This window comes from Myripristis murdjan, chromosome 11 (genome assembly GCF_902150065.1).
Source record: "Myripristis murdjan chromosome 11, fMyrMur1.1, whole genome shotgun sequence".
In the NCBI taxonomy this organism is placed as follows: domain Eukaryota; kingdom Metazoa; phylum Chordata; class Actinopteri; order Holocentriformes; family Holocentridae; genus Myripristis; species Myripristis murdjan.
In genome coordinates this window covers 18,860,777-18,873,704 of record NC_043990.1, presented here as the reverse complement: position 1 = coordinate 18,873,704, position 12,928 = coordinate 18,860,777, and the positions used below count along the sequence as shown (strand labels likewise).

Genomic DNA, 12,928 nt, shown 5'->3' with positions numbered 1-12,928 from the left:
AGATTAGGGAAATGTAAGTCAGTTAGGATATTCCTTCGCCATCCTAGGAAAAAATGTCACCTTCCTGCCTTGAGAACAAAACTCACATCATGTTGACCGTTGCACACTGGTGGACGGCCTATTTCAGCAGCTGTGAAGACCCCAAAGCACACTTTAAAGGCTCCTTTGTGTTGAATTCTCAAATCGAGTGATCAGTTGTTGGACTGGGAAGCCTCTGCCTTCGTGCTCCGGCTCTGCAGATATCACTTCCCTCTGCCATTTGGAACTTGCAGGTTCAGATTCAGGTCAGATATTTAATGTCCGCTGTTCAGCAGAAGCCACTAAATGACCTGCTCTTCCTGAGGATGGGGCGGCAGATGCCTCTAGTATTACACACTTTTCTACCGTTTGACAGGAAATCGTTAAAGCCTCTCCTCCTTTTTGCATATAATGTTCTAATTAGCAAATATTTGACCCTGTCTGATCTTTCTGCAAGGAGTCATCGCTGTGGTACTGATGTTGACTCCACTGTCCTCCCGGCTCTTTCATTAAATGTTTTTATGGAAATTACCTTCACATTAGTGATTCAGTACTGGAGAGTTTGAAAGTGGCCTCTTCATCTGTGTGTGTGTGTGTGTGTGTGTGTGTGTGTGTGTGTGTGTGTGTACCAGGTATTAGTAATGTTGTGGGGACATAGACCTGTTTACGAAGTCATTTCGTGGGGACAAAAAGCAAGTCCCCTCAGTGAAAATAATTAGTTTTAGGGTGAAGATTTGATTCAAAGGTAAGCTAACTTCTGGATTAAGTTAAGGTTTGGCAGGTAGTGGTTACGGTTAAAGTTAGGATCAGTCCCCAGGAAATGAATGCAAGTCAATGTAATGTCCTCTGAAGGGATGGAAACATGACCGTGTGTGTGTGTGTGTGTGTGTGTGTGTTAGAAAGAGAGAGAAGAAGGACAACGGAAGGAGCTTATGAAACAACACACACACATACATCTAGGTACTGGTGTGTCTCAGAAACACACACACACACACACACACACACACACTCACTCACCGGTAATGTCTGCCAACCAACTTGGCATAATGTAATTATTCAAGAGGCTCAGTGCTGGAGACTCTTGAGAGCAGAGCGGTGCTGTGATCTGTTGTGTTGTATTCATGCTGATGTTGGGTTTCATGTGGAAATCAGATCTCTGCTGCTGCTGCTGCCTCGGTGCCTCAGTTAGATGTTGCCCTCTAGTGGCTAAAGTATGAAAATAAAATTTATTTACATAGCTGCTCAGAATGCTCAGTGCAACTACAACAATTTTACCAAGAGGGGAGATTACTTTTGAAAACAAAGGGGAAGCAGTTTTTTTTTCTTATTGTCTCAGCTGAATTGGTTTTCTCCTTGTTGAAAGAAAGTGTTGTTTGGTTATTTGTGTGCACTGTCATTGCAAGCCAAGCTTGCTGTGTGCAGTCCAGTCAGGTTGGTTGACTGTGACAGCAAACTGCTTTTTCAATTTCTGCTTGGCATGCTTTCAGTGGCTGTGTGTAGGCCTACTGGTTTTAAAGTCCTATCAGTACCATCAAATTATTTATTATTTTAGCCTCCCTCAGTAGACATTTGATCACATCAGAGTTTGTGTTGAATGAAATGTTGACATGTTATTTCATTTTGAGCCTGGTCTTGTTTTCAGGGATGAATTAAATCTGGACCATATGTGATGTCTCTTGTTCCCTGCTCTGTACTGGCTAAGACTGAAAGGTTTTTGATATTTGTTCCCCCACCTTGACCCCAAAGTTTCTCAAATCTTTGCAGGCGCTATCAGAAACTACAGAAGATTATGAAGCCCTGGTAAGCCCCTCCCCTTTCCCCTGGCCGGGTAACCTCATTGGCTCTGTGCTCTTCCTAACCTGCTGGCCGAGTCTGCATGATTAAGACTCTGGCCCCAGTGCCTTAGCAAAAATACATATATATCTGTAATATGTAGCCACTTACAGGCTTCCATTTTGAAATCAGTGTCTTTCTCTCATTTTTTTTTTTTTTTTTTTTTTTTTTTTTTTTTTTGCATGTGGTTTTGGGCAACAAGGTCAAATAGGAACTTTCCACCTCTCTGGTTTTTTGGGGTACACAGACTGAAAGAGGACCAAGATTTATCTCTGGAAAAGAACTGCCCAAATAAGAAGTTCGAATTTATGAGAGTCGATGAAAAGCTGGATTTACAGCTATCATTACTTCTGGTACAAGCAGCTCCTGTCAGAAACTAAATCTTGGTGTTCTTCACAAAGGCAGAGGGGATTTTCCATGGCATTAATAAGATGATGGGCTTCCTGCAGGCCGGTTTTTCAGCTAATAGATTCCTCAGCAGCTCACTGCACTTTCTCATCATCATTAGCCCATCCAGTAGCCTTTATCACCATCGCCGGTAATGGAAAACATCGCATTATCCATCAGCAAGGTTTTTCTCGACTTTCCCTGCCTTTTCTAATTGACCTCCCAAAGTCAAATTTGTAGGATTTTTCATGTCAGCGCCATGTAGTTTTTTTCTGTGTCATCTAAATGCCCAGTGCCATCTGCAAAAGCTTCCTCACCCCTCAGCTGTGGATTACTAATTACACCATCTGACTGTTCACTAATCACCTACCATGCAGAAGCTCTGACCCATGATGCTCTCCGTTGAGTCACCGTCTCTCAAAATCCATTCCTCCAGTTTTTACCATTTTTTGTTACAACTTGGCTGCAAACATGCTTTAAAACCGGGTTCTCAACTCTAGGATAATTGACCTTTTTGAAAATGCATTTTGATTTTGGAGATGCAAGTTGTTGTTTTTTTCCCCTAGATGCTATTGGTTTGAGCTGTGCTGTTGAGTTGATTATAGCTCTGCAGTTAGGTTGTGAACATTCGGTACGACTAAAGACGGATAATTAACACATGAAAGATGGCAGGCTGAAATCAGTGCTGAGCCAGTTAAGGACAAGAGTCAGTGCAGCACAACTCTGCAATGTAAAAACTGAACAGTAGATGTCAGTAGGGTGAAGTGTATTGGTCAAGTTGCAGGGTGTCTGAAAGGTTAAGGCTCATTGAGCTGTCATGAATACAGGAATAACCTAAACATTTGAATGTTCCCATGATTTCTTTACTTTGGTTATGAATCAGAAATATATTTGAAAATATACCTTTTTAAATACGTTAATTACGGAATATGTGTTTTGGGTACAACAGCTGTTTTACGTGCTCTAGGCTCCTGTGACTGTTTTTCCTGGCATCTCTGTACCTGCATGACAGCGCTGTGTACTGTAGCTCTGTGGTACTGACTTAACTCCAAATCATGCTGCCCGGCTCCTGCTGGCTCTCCGACGCCCCCTGCTGTTTCTCCAAGACTGGGCTGCTGTCTGCACCGCACAGCAAACCTCTTTCCTGTTTCTGTCTCTTTTTTTTTTTTTTTTTTTTTTTACTTCTTTCTGTCTTTCCTCAGCAAGCCTGGTTATGGCAGTGATCTGCTCTTCCTCTGTCTCAGTCCCCTCTGTCCCACTCATCCTCTACCGGCCGCTCTCTCCTCTCTCTGCTCCGAGCCGGCTTGGCTTTGCTGCTGTACACTGGTGAAGGCCGTCAGCCAGAGGGAGGTTTCCTATGTGTGTCTGTGTGTGTGCTGTCTCGTAGCTTCGGCGATCTGCTGTCCTTCACCCTGACGGCCTTCGTGGAGCTGATGGACCATGGCATCGTCTCCTGGGACACTTTCTCTGTGGCCTTCATTAAGAAGGTCAGCCAAGCAAAAACATTTAATGATAGGGCTGTGACAGGCAACAGCTAGATATTAGCAGTCACACTAAAGTTATAATGGCCTCTCTGATCAATACCAGACTGGGAGTGGGGGCAATATTTTCTGCTCACATGCATTACCTTTTCCTTACCATACATTACCCAATGAAGTTGTGATGCTGATGTTGCCCTAGTAAATCCTGAGCGAGACATGTGCAGTCCTCATCTGTTTTACTTTGATTCACTGAAAGTAAATCTGTATGATCTAGTTAATTAATTAAGTATTGTCTCATAAACATTACTTTTAGTCTGTTATTAATGTCAGGACTTTGATTAAGTTATCATTGTCATCAAATTATATGCACAAAACATATTACATGATATACAATCCACTTCTGCACTAATGCTTTTATCTCCTGTTAGGATGAGAGGTACATGTATATGTCAGGTATATGACAAGAAAAATGGACCCAGAGCAGCCGTCCTGTTCCAAAACATCAAATAAAGAACCAGAATATATTATACAAATTACATTCAGAACCTGTTTTCCTTTTTTCATACATCATAGCGCTAGAAAATGTTATTGTGGAGTGGCTGCTTAAAGTCCTCAGTCCACTGTTTGAATGCATCGCTGAATGTTTTTTCTTTGTCTTAACTTTGTTCAAGTAGCCTCTCCTGGTCTGTCCTCCATGCAGATTGCCAGCTATGTGAACAAGTCGGCCATGGACACGGCGGTGCTGCAGCGCTCCCTGGCCATCTTGGAGTCCATGGTGCTCAACAGCCAGGACCTCTACCAGAAGGTGGCGCAAGAGATCACCATTGGACAGCTCATTCCACATCTGCAGGGGTGAGTGGATAGGCTGGAGAACTGACTCCTTTCTCTGTGTGTATCTGAGTTATGTTCAGTCCCTGAAGCTTAATCATACCTTTAAGTCTTACCTAACTGTGAACATGTGGGTTGGCAAAGATAAACTTAGAATTGTTGTAATTGTTGGTATTTTCCAATCCCAGGACTGACCAAGATGTTCAGACCTACACTATCGCTGTCATCAACGCTCTCTTCCTCAAAGCCCCCGAGGAGAAGAGACAGGTGAGGTCACTGTACAGTATACACACACTGTACAGTACACATTTTGTGTGCATCATGGCAGGAAGCACTGAACAGCTCTCTGCAGGTGCACATTTAATCATTATCCATGCATAAGGTTCATGGGAATGTATTCACACTGAGAAGATCCTGAGATTTCACTCATTTTTAAACAGCTTACATGTTACAGCAGCATTTTCATTGTATGTAAGTGTGTACTCTGTGTTTGCATGCGTCTTGACATATCAGCAGTAAAATCTAGTAGCAAAGTAGAGATTTAGTGACTATAAATGCAACACCAACCCCTCCTCCTTCCCTTTCTCCTCCTCTCCCTCCATTCATTTCTCCTCTTATGACATTTTTGCTCCACCATGCATTTACTTCTGCCTTCCTCGCCCTCCCTCTCTCTGTCTGTCTGTCTCTCTCTCCCTCTCACTAATCTATGTCATGCTTTGCCCTTTGCTAATCACATGATCCCTTGCATCAGCACCGTAGGGTCCAATGGTGTGATCTGACATTAATAATGAATGATACGAACTCGCAGCTTTCCTCCAGAAGCATACAAATTTGAAGACACAATTTGAAGGCACTCTATGCAGGGATTAGCTTTACAGCGCCTCTGCATACATAGCGCACTCTATATATGTGTTTATCCATCAGTGAAACATTTGCTGAAGCCAAATAAGTCAATTTTGGTGGTTTGTCCAAGGGGGTGACACAGCATGCATTTGAGTAGCTGTTTGATAGCAATTGTAAGCAACTTTATTGGGTTGTTTTAGGTGATAAGTGAGCAATGTCTCCATTATCTCAGGTGCAGGCGTGTGCAGTAATATAGGTTTATGGCAGCCCATTCCGTTTCTGCAGAGAGGCAGTTTTATAATGTGAAGTTATGGGACAGCACCTGTTCATCATGTCAGGTGCTTTTATATGCAGATAAATCACAGATGACACATTTTAAAACAGGCTAGGGGCTAATGGCGACATAATGGTTTTTAACATTTCAGTGTGTGTATGGGTGTGAAGTGCACACACACTCTTGTGCGTGTGCGTGTGGTAAGTAAAGGAAAGGACTATCAGCAAAGCTGTCATTACGATCCCCCAGCCTCACCATTCTGCTGACTCCGATGCCTCACCCCTCTCTCCGCAACTTTTTCCACTGACAGAAAAAGAATTGTTGTTGTTGTTATTGTTTTTTTTTCTTCAATTTTCTCATTCTTTTCCCCTTCTCTTAAACTCATCCTATCTTTTTCCACATCCACTCACTCACCCTCTCTCTCTGTTTCTGACTTTGTTTCCTCACTGCACACGATATGGTAGTTTGATGAGCACAATGTGGACATCCTTAATTGTCCCCTAACCGTAAGTGTACACTTGATCAGCTCCCTTTGTAGTATGCACTGTAGAAGATATCAGGTAGTGCATTAAATCTCCCTGTTTCAGATTGAGTTCTATTTTGGGATTCATTTATTTGTTCATATATTTATGACCCATTACTGCGTACTTACAGTGCTGCAGTAGCAACGTTATTTTTTTTTTCTACTTTTTATTTTAATTTTATTCATAATCATTTGTCATTCAAAATAGAGAACCCAGAACCCTGCACAGAGTCTTGATGTTGGTTGGTTTTATTATGACACTCTTGTTTCATATCGTCTCATCACCCCTCCCCCCTTTCCTCCCTCCCTCTGCAGGAGATGGCCCATATTCTTGCCCAGAAACAGCTGCGCTCCATCATTCTCAGTGTAAGTCTAACTCATCATGCCCTCCTCTCCTCCACCCCTCCACTCCCCCACCCTCTCTCTCTCTCTCTCTCTCTCTCTCTCTCTGCCTCTCTTTATCTCTCTTTGGGTTTATGGCTCTGCACCAGTGTGATATCAGAATGGAAAATGACTCCTGCCACAGTTGTGTAACTTCTCCCTCTATCTCACTTCTTTGGTTATTATCTATACTCACTGTCACACACCTGTTCTTCATTTTCCTTTTTGTCTTCTCTCTTATGTCTCTTTTCCTTTTCGTCTCATCTGCGTCTCACTTTCTAATCTCTTGCACTCATTCCTTCTCACTCTCAAATCCCCTGATTCTCCCTTTCTGTCTTCCTCTGTAATCCACGTCTCCTCTCTCCACCCTCCTCCCGCCTTACATCCCTTACCTACTCCTTCCCGCTCGCCTTTCTGTCTTCTCTCCTTCCTCCATCCCCTTCCTTTCTCCTCCTTTACCTTGTCTTTATCATCTCCACGTGATGCAGAATGTGATCCGGAGCAACAAGCCCATCAATGACGAGATGGCCCATCAGCTGTACGTGCTGCAGGTCCTCACCTTCAACCTGCTGGAGGACCGCATGATGACCAAGATGGACCCTCAGGACCAGGTAGAGGCTAGGAGGCAGCAGGACGGGTCGGTGGAGGAGGGGAGGGATAAATGGGCGGATGCTAGAAAAAGAAAGTCACACTTAGTCAGAACTAGAAATAACACACACTTGTGCAATGTTGCAAATTGGCACTGTTCATGTGTTGGCCCCCTACTACTTAGTCATTCTTCCTCCTTGAATGGCTTGGGGGAGTGGGTGGAAAATAAGGTAACAAGATGAAATGCTTCATCTCCATCAGCTCTGCTCAGCCAGGCTTGGCTCATTGTCATGTGGTTGAGTTTGTGTCTCCATTAATTAGCAGAGCTATCCAGGGCACTTGATGGATTCAAAATAACAATTGCATCCTCCACAAACCTAAAAAAAACAAAGTTGTTTTTTTTTTTTCCCCAACACTGGAGTGGAAGTACAGCAAAACAATGCAATAATTTTTATTGTTATTGTTCTCTCCCAGGAGCTTATTTTGTGAGAGAGATATTAATAGGGGTAACTGTTTTAACATAATGCTGCAACAACAACAACAACAAAAAAAAAAAACAGGAAATAGTCCATTTAGAGTAAACAATCATTAATCTTTTATGTTGTAGCTTGGGGCTAGTTTTGAAAGGGTCTGGCCAGGTTCTGAAAGTCAGCAATAATAGAAGCGGTGCAGAGGCTGGCTTTGGGCCAGATGGCCTCGGGCACAACCAGACCCCAGCCAGTGGAGATAAAGCAAAGTATTCCTCAATTATAACGCGGTGGATGGATATGGATGGATGGATTTATGAACAGCACTTTAATATTCCTCTCTGTGTGTGCAGGCTCAGAGGGACATCATCTTTGAGCTGCGGAGGATTGCCTTTGACGTGGAGTGTGAGCCCAACAACAGCGGCAGCATTGAGAAGCGCAAGTCCATGTACACCCGCGACTACAAGAAGCTCGGCTTCATTGTGAGTGTGTCTGTGTGGGTCACAGGGCCTCATAGATGTAGGCATTCGCAGAGAGCATGACAAACTACCCCAACCCACTACTATACAAACACACACACACACATACACACACACACACACACACAGCTTCTGCAAGACAGATGCTGAGAAAGAAAATATGAGCCAGTCCGCCCACAGGGAATGATTGTAAATTAGTTTTGAATAGTGTGATTGTCCTTCAGTTGTGCAGGTTAGATTATTTGTGTGTGCATTGTATTTTCAGTCCAGGCATGTCAGAGAGATTGGGTGTGACAGCGAGCATTTCTGTTTGTATGTTTATTAAAGGAACAATGCCAAAGAAGATATTTTCCTATTTTCCCCTCATGTAATCTGTCCATTCAGATATCCATCCAGATTTCTGTGGGATTTGACCAGGTTTCCATTCTGCCGTGATCTCCCCTGTGTCCCTTCACTCCAAGCACAATGGGGCTGGATGGGTATTTGTTTGTGGAGCTCACGCTGTCAAAACGTTACAACGGTTGCTGGTGAGTTTTCCATGTATACATAATGTATATATGGAAAATAGCAACCGTTTTATTCATATGTAATGACACAAATTCCTGACACAGAAACCCGACGGCCCCCAAAGAGCACTCACAAACTGTATCCCTACACCCCCGAGGAGGACAAACTCAGACCTAATAGATACAAGTTGCTGGTGTTCTTTGGCAGAAAATAGTTCCCAGTGAAACTCTTCATCCCCAAGTGCTGTGGATTTTTTTTTTGTATTTTTGGTGATCTGTTCCTTTTATAAATAGTTTTTTGTTACACCTCTTAGTATATTATGTAGTTCAAATCTTTTCTTCCATTGCTCATAGTCTTTATTTTGTTCTTTTTTCCACTTCTGAGCATCTCTCCTCTTAATTCACTTGTTTATATATGTGTGTACATATAAGTAAGTGTGTGTGTGTGTGTGTGTGTGTGTGTGTGTGTGTGTGTGTGTGTGTGTGTGTGTGTGTGTGTGTGTGTGTACAGTGGTCTAAGTATACCATGGGGGGGCTTGTCCTAAACCAATTGTGGCCTGGTGTAAGCCCAAAGCTGTTTAGGGGGTCTTCCTAAGATCCTCCCATCCCCACTCTCACTGCAGTGTGCTCAGCAAAGATAAGGCCTATTGGACCGACCTCAAAATCCCTAGCCGGCTCTCCAGTCAAGTGCGCACACACACACACACACACACACTGAAACCCAAACTCTCTTGAAAGACCTTATCACTGGCGAGGTAATTTGTTTGCATTCTAACGCCTCAGGGTTTTTAAGTCGGGATTGTTGTTAATGCTGGAATGTTATTTGTGTGTAAATGTTTATATGAGGGAGAGAGTTTTTTGAGATGTGTGTATGTGTGTGTGTGTGTGTTGTGGGGGTTGGTTAGTGGGGGTGGGTCTGTTTTCATAGAAGTCTACAAGTCTGCCTCCTGTCAGGCAGAATTACACAGTTGACGGGCCAGATCCCGGCCTCTCCTCTTTATGCTTCTCTCATCCTCTGCTTCCACATCTCCTCCTCCTGTCACTTTCCTTACCTTCCACCCATCCCTCCTTCTGAGCCTTAAAGGAACAGTTCACCCAAAATATATGTTAAAAAACAACAAACATTTTTCCCCACTTACCCCTAGTGTAGTTTCTGTGTGATTTCATGCGGTTCCCAGTCTGCTGTGATCTTCCCCGTCTCCCTTCACCCCAGTATAATGGGGCTGAATCTGGAGCTCAAACTGTCAAAAAAATTACATGTGGAAAATTCAACAGCAACAGCTCTTTCCAAAAACAATGACATGATACCCCATGTAATCCACTGCCTTCAGGGACAAAGAGTTTTGTTGGGAAATATGTTGTGCCAAATAATACCAGCAAGCGGTCTCTCCACCCCCAGCGAGGATGAATTAGAGGCAGATAGATACAGTTTGCTGGGATAGTTTGGCAGGGAATGAAATTGGAGTTTAGTGTGTATGCATGGCTCCTGGGTAAAGTTGCCACTGATCCCTGATCAGATTTTGATGTTACCATAAAGGCTGTTTAATGCACATAAGACATGTCTGTCGGTCGTGTCTGATGACCAAAATGATCTCAGGAAGACAGAAAAATGTGTCCTCTGACCGTATCTTGACAAGAGACGCCATCACTGATTGTCTTACAGTTTCATAGGTTAAATATACTCAGAGTTGCATTCGTTGCCATAGAAATGGAAACAGCTGTATGTCTACCACTCATCATTGAGGCACTTCAAAGATGCAAAAAAGCCTTAATTTACCTCCTAGGGTACATTTCGGCAGCACCTTTTCTCTTCTGCCTCCTGCGGTGCTGTAAAAGCAATTTCAAAATTCCCTCGTCCTCTGCCAAATCGAACATATTGTAGTAGCCGGCAGCCATCTTTCCTTCACGGTGACGCATCCTGCTGGTTACCATGGAGATGGCAGCTTGTGCTACAGACATCCTTTGGGCTCGTTTGAGCATAAAAGCTTCAGTGTCGTCCAACACTTCTGTAAGACAGCTACTGACGCGTCTTATCAAACACTCACCATGCTGTTTAACTTAACTAACCTTAACTTACCTAACCCTAACCTTAATTCACCAACACTAACCACAACTATTCATTTGAAACCAGACTGAGTCTACACCATGATCTGTGATCAGGGCACCTTCACCCTATACCTTATGCATGTGCACCCATATGTTTGATCATGTGGGTCTACAATAGGGAAAGATTTCAAGCAAAAATGCTCTTCAATATTCACTAGGAAGTATTCGACCAGTCTTCGAAGTTGTTGTTTGATTAATAGCGGTTGTCAAACAGCTTTTAGGTGCATTACCGCCACCTTCTGGCCGTAGTAACACAATACTATCAGTTGCTGGAAAAACAACTGAATTTTTTTTTTTTTTTGGACAAGATGATAGTCACATAAACCAATATTTGGTAGAGATTTGACTATCCAATGAATAACTTCAACAACACCCTCCCGTCTCCCTCTCTCTCTCTCTCTCTCTCTCTCTCTCTTTTTCCTCTTTCCCTCTCCCCATCAGAACCATGTGAATCCGGCTGTGGATTTCACCCAGATTCCTCCAGGCATGCTGGCTCTGGATAACATGCTGTATTTTGCCAGACACCACCAGGACGCCTACATCAGGGTGAGCAAACACACACACACACACACTTCCATATGAGCTTATACCTCTTGCACACACACACACACACACACACACATACACGTTTATCTTACCAACAGGGGACTATCAGCCCAGACTGACCAAGAGGGGACCTCTATTTCTGGTCATTTTAATAAAACAAAAATAGAATAGAAAATTTTCCTTTAAGGTCTTTTACCATAATGTTACTTCAAATGTGACTTTTAATTTTTTTTAAAGAAATTGCCAAGAGGGGACCTGGATCCTTGAGTGAGGTGTACCTATCTAACAGGGGACCTCCATATAAGGCAGTGGAGCTGTCTGTACCCATTCACACTCCTAATGAGAGCTCGTTTACCACAAAGACTTTCTTGGTTTCTTTCAAGAATGGGTGATTTAACTTAAATGTTATCATTATTTAAACATTTCTCTGTGAGAAAAATCTAACAAAAATAACCAGCAAGGGAGCAAGGGAGTAATAAGTACTTAAAAAGAAAGAAAGAAAGAAAAAGAAAGAAAGAAAGAAAGAAAGAAAGAAAGAAAGAAAGAAAGAAAAACAACCAGAATGAAATTAGATTAAAATTTAAATGATTTCATTTTTGACTAACTGCTAAAAAAACAATTTATTATCAGACTTTGACTAGACTTCTAAAACTGTGATGACAGAAGTTCCCTGTTGGCTGGTAAATACTGACAGGAGTCCCCTCTTAGATAGCATGCAGCGACCTTCACACTCCAGCATGGATGACAAGAAAAAATAAGCAAAATGAGTAAGTAAAATTACAATCTTAACTAGATAATTGTTGTTCAAATATAATGTGTTATGTTTTTTGAGGCACATTACAGAAAAAAAAGGTACTTCTACTGTTTGGAATGACAGAGGTCCCCTGTTGGCTGGGAAACACTGACAGGAGTTCCCTCTTGGATAGCATGGAGCGACAGCCACACTCCAACATGAGTTAGGAAAAAATAAATAAGTAACATGGGTAATTCTTAAGACAAAATAATCTAAACTAAACATAATCCAATCTGTGGTGTTATTCTTCAGCAAAGTTGCACCAGTAATGTTGTCATTGTTGCTTTTTTGAAATGTGGGATGTATTGTGAAAACCACCTATCATGACTTACAGTATGTAAGTATAAAGAAACTAAAATCCTTTAGTACCTAATTTGGATATCAATATTAAGGGTTTGACAGAGAACAACAATTTTACATGGAATGAGAAGGGTTGCCTGTTAGGGAAATAAACTGTTTGGCCCTTTAACTTACTACCTAATAGAGACACAGAATACATAAACACTATTTTGCCACAGAGCGTTTAGAGGATATGCCATTGTTTGAAAATAGAAATACAGGTAAATCTGTTTTTGTATATGATAATCACAGTTTTCTCAACTTGAGAAAACTGTGATTGGGTTTAAGTCAGAACTCAGGATTTCCAACTTCCAGTAAATTCCCAGTAAATAATTACTGAGTCCCCTCTTTGCCTGAACAAAATGACACAGGTGCCCTGTTGAATGGTATGGAGCGACGCTCACACTCCTGCATGTATGTAATTAGGACAGAAAAAGATGTGATCATTGGCAGTAAGCTGTCACAAAGTTGAACAAAAACAGCATTGTTACTGTTTGATATGTTTTTGGTTTTCTAAAGATAGTTTTCCCTGCTCT

General features: G+C 42.3%; 1 protein-coding gene across 2 annotated transcripts in view; it reads left to right on the top strand.

The window, feature by feature from the left end:
• Nucleotides 1-12,928, top strand: part of elmo1 (engulfment and cell motility 1 (ced-12 homolog, C. elegans)) — a 91,154-nt gene that overhangs the window by 17,134 nt on the left and 61,092 nt on the right. Inside the window, exons 7-15 of one of the 2 annotated variants that reach the window (XM_030063456.1) lie at nucleotides 1,783-1,818; nucleotides 3,626-3,725; nucleotides 4,420-4,571; nucleotides 4,736-4,814; nucleotides 6,129-6,170; nucleotides 6,503-6,553; nucleotides 7,057-7,179; nucleotides 7,977-8,105; nucleotides 11,156-11,260. In XM_030063456.1, coding sequence (XP_029919316.1) covers nucleotides 1,783-1,818; nucleotides 3,626-3,725; nucleotides 4,420-4,571; nucleotides 4,736-4,814; nucleotides 6,129-6,170; nucleotides 6,503-6,553; nucleotides 7,057-7,179; nucleotides 7,977-8,105; nucleotides 11,156-11,260 — 817 coding nt within the window. The remainder of the gene's footprint in view (nucleotides 1-1,782; nucleotides 1,819-3,625; nucleotides 3,726-4,419; nucleotides 4,572-4,735; nucleotides 4,815-6,128; nucleotides 6,171-6,502; nucleotides 6,554-7,056; nucleotides 7,180-7,976; nucleotides 8,106-11,155; nucleotides 11,261-12,928) is intronic. The other variant, XM_030063457.1, reaches the window with a different exon arrangement.